Source organism: Chiloscyllium plagiosum, unplaced genomic scaffold, assembly GCF_004010195.1.
Source record: "Chiloscyllium plagiosum isolate BGI_BamShark_2017 unplaced genomic scaffold, ASM401019v2 scaf_7372, whole genome shotgun sequence".
NCBI classification, from domain to species: Eukaryota; Metazoa; Chordata; class Chondrichthyes; order Orectolobiformes; family Hemiscylliidae; genus Chiloscyllium; species Chiloscyllium plagiosum.
The window spans coordinates 6,075-8,017 of NW_025213863.1; the positions used below are offsets into that span (position 1 = coordinate 6,075).

General features: G+C 67.6%; 1 protein-coding gene across 1 annotated transcript; it reads left to right on the plus strand.

Annotated features, from left to right (window-relative positions):
- Positions 1-601: 601 nt before the first annotated feature.
- Positions 602-1,798, plus strand: idh3g (isocitrate dehydrogenase (NAD(+)) 3 non-catalytic subunit gamma). The gene has a single exon (XM_043686320.1). The coding sequence runs from the start codon at positions 602-604 to the stop codon at positions 1,796-1,798; it is 1,197 nt and encodes a 398-aa protein (XP_043542255.1).
- Positions 1,799-1,943: the final 145 nt, after the last annotated feature.

The window sequence follows — 1,943 nt, forward strand, 5'->3', positions numbered from 1 at the left end:
CACCGTTTAAGGGAGATGGGTGGGGCCTCGGGCAGTGTCACAATAGGATGGGTGAGACCAATTGGTGGTAGTGAGTGGGGTCACCATGGGGTGGGTGTGGTCATGGGATTGTGGGCCGGGGTCACAATGGAGTGGGGCGTGGTCAGTGAGGTGGTAGGCGGGGTCACAGTGGAGAGGGCGGGGTCAGTTGGATGGCGGGTGGAACGCGTGTGACGTCACAATGAAGTGGCGAGGTCAGTGGGTGGTGGGCGTGGTCAGAATGAAGTAGGTGTGGCCATTGGGAAGATGGACAGTCCTTAGTGGGCTGGGCTGGGGGTCGGGCCACAGTGGAGCGGGCATGTGCAGTGGGTGGAACCTGTGTGATGTCGCAATGGAGTGGGCGTGGTCAGCAGGATGGTGGGTGGAACCTGTGTAATAGTGGGCGTGGTCAGTGGGGTGCAGGTGGAGTCACAGTGGTGTGGGTGTGGTCAGTGGGTGGTGGGTGGCATCTGTGTTATGTCACAATTGAGTGGGTGTGGTCAGAGGGATGGTGGACATGGTCACAGTGGAGTGGGTGTGGTCAGCAAGATGGTGGGTGTGACCTGCCCGACGTTGGGAGAACATGGTGGGCCTGAGGTGTCTCAGCCGCCTGGCGGGCCCCCTCCTGCGGTCCCCCAGCCGGCGCGTTCTCTTGGCTAGCCTGTCCGGCGCCCCCCAGGGGCAGGGTGAGGCCGTGCACCTGCCGGTGGGCCAGCTGTACGGCGGGCGTTACACAGTGACCCAGATCCCTGGTGACGGGGTGGGTCCCGAGCTGATGGGCCACGTGGAGCGGGTGCTGGCGTCGGCCCGGGCGCCGGTGGAGTTCGAGGTGGCGCGGGTGGACAGCGGCTCGCCGGGCCGGCGGGGGTTGGGCGCCGCCATCCGGGCGGTGGGCCGCAACGGGGTGGCGCTGAAGGGCAACTTCGAGTCGGCCGCTGACACGGTCCCGGGGCACCGCCGCTCCCTCAACGTCCACTTCCGCAACGAGCTGGGCCTCTTCGCCAGCGTCAACCACTACCGCAGCCTGGAGGGGGTGTGCTCGGCGGCGGCGGCCCGGTGCGGGCGCGACCGGGCCCCGGACATGGACGTGGTGGTGATCCGGGAGACCACCGAGGGGGAATACGCCCACTTGGAGCACGAGAGCGTGCCGGGGGTGGTGGAGAGCCTGAAGATCATCACCCGCCGGCGCTCCCTGCGGCTGGCGGAGTTCGCCTTCAGCTACGCCCGGAGGAACGGCCGGCGCCGGGTGACCGCAGTCCACAAGGCCAACATCATGAAGCTGGCGGACGGCCTGTTCCTGGAGTGCTGCCGGCGGGTCTCGGAGGGCTACCCCGAGGTGGGGTTCGACGCGGTGATCGTGGACAACGCCACCATGCAGCTGGTGAGCCAGCCGGGCCAGTTCGACGTGCTGGTCACGCCCAACCTCTACGGGGTGGTGGTGAACAACATCTGCGCCGGGCTGGTGGGCGGGCCCGGGCTGGTGCCGGGGGCCAGCTACGGGCGCCGCTGCGCCGTCTTCCAGACCGCCATCCGCAACACCGCGCCGGGGCTGGCCGGGCGGGACGCCGCCAACCCAGTGGCCATGCTGCTGGCTTCCTGCCTGATGCTGGAGCACCTCCGGCTGGGGGCCCACGCCGAGCTGATACGCCGCGCGGTGCTGCGCACCCTGACCCGCGACCGGGTCCGCACCCGCGATGTGGGCGGCAACGCCAGCTCCACCCGGGTGGTGGACCACGTGATCAAGCTGATCAAGGAGGAGGTGCCCGACCGAGGACACTGAGGCGGACCTGAGGGAGCACCGATGCTGGGGAAACCCTCAACGCCCCTTCAATCCACCCTCAACACACCCTCAACTCACCGTCAACACACCCTCAACTCACCGTCAACTCAACGTCAACACACCCTCAACACACCCTCAACTCACC

Excerpts from the sequence above, each read along its gene's own strand:
- idh3g (XM_043686320.1), top strand. The coding sequence starts at position 602 with ATGGTGGGCCTGAGGTGTCTCAGCCGCCTGGCGGGCCCCCTCCTGCGG.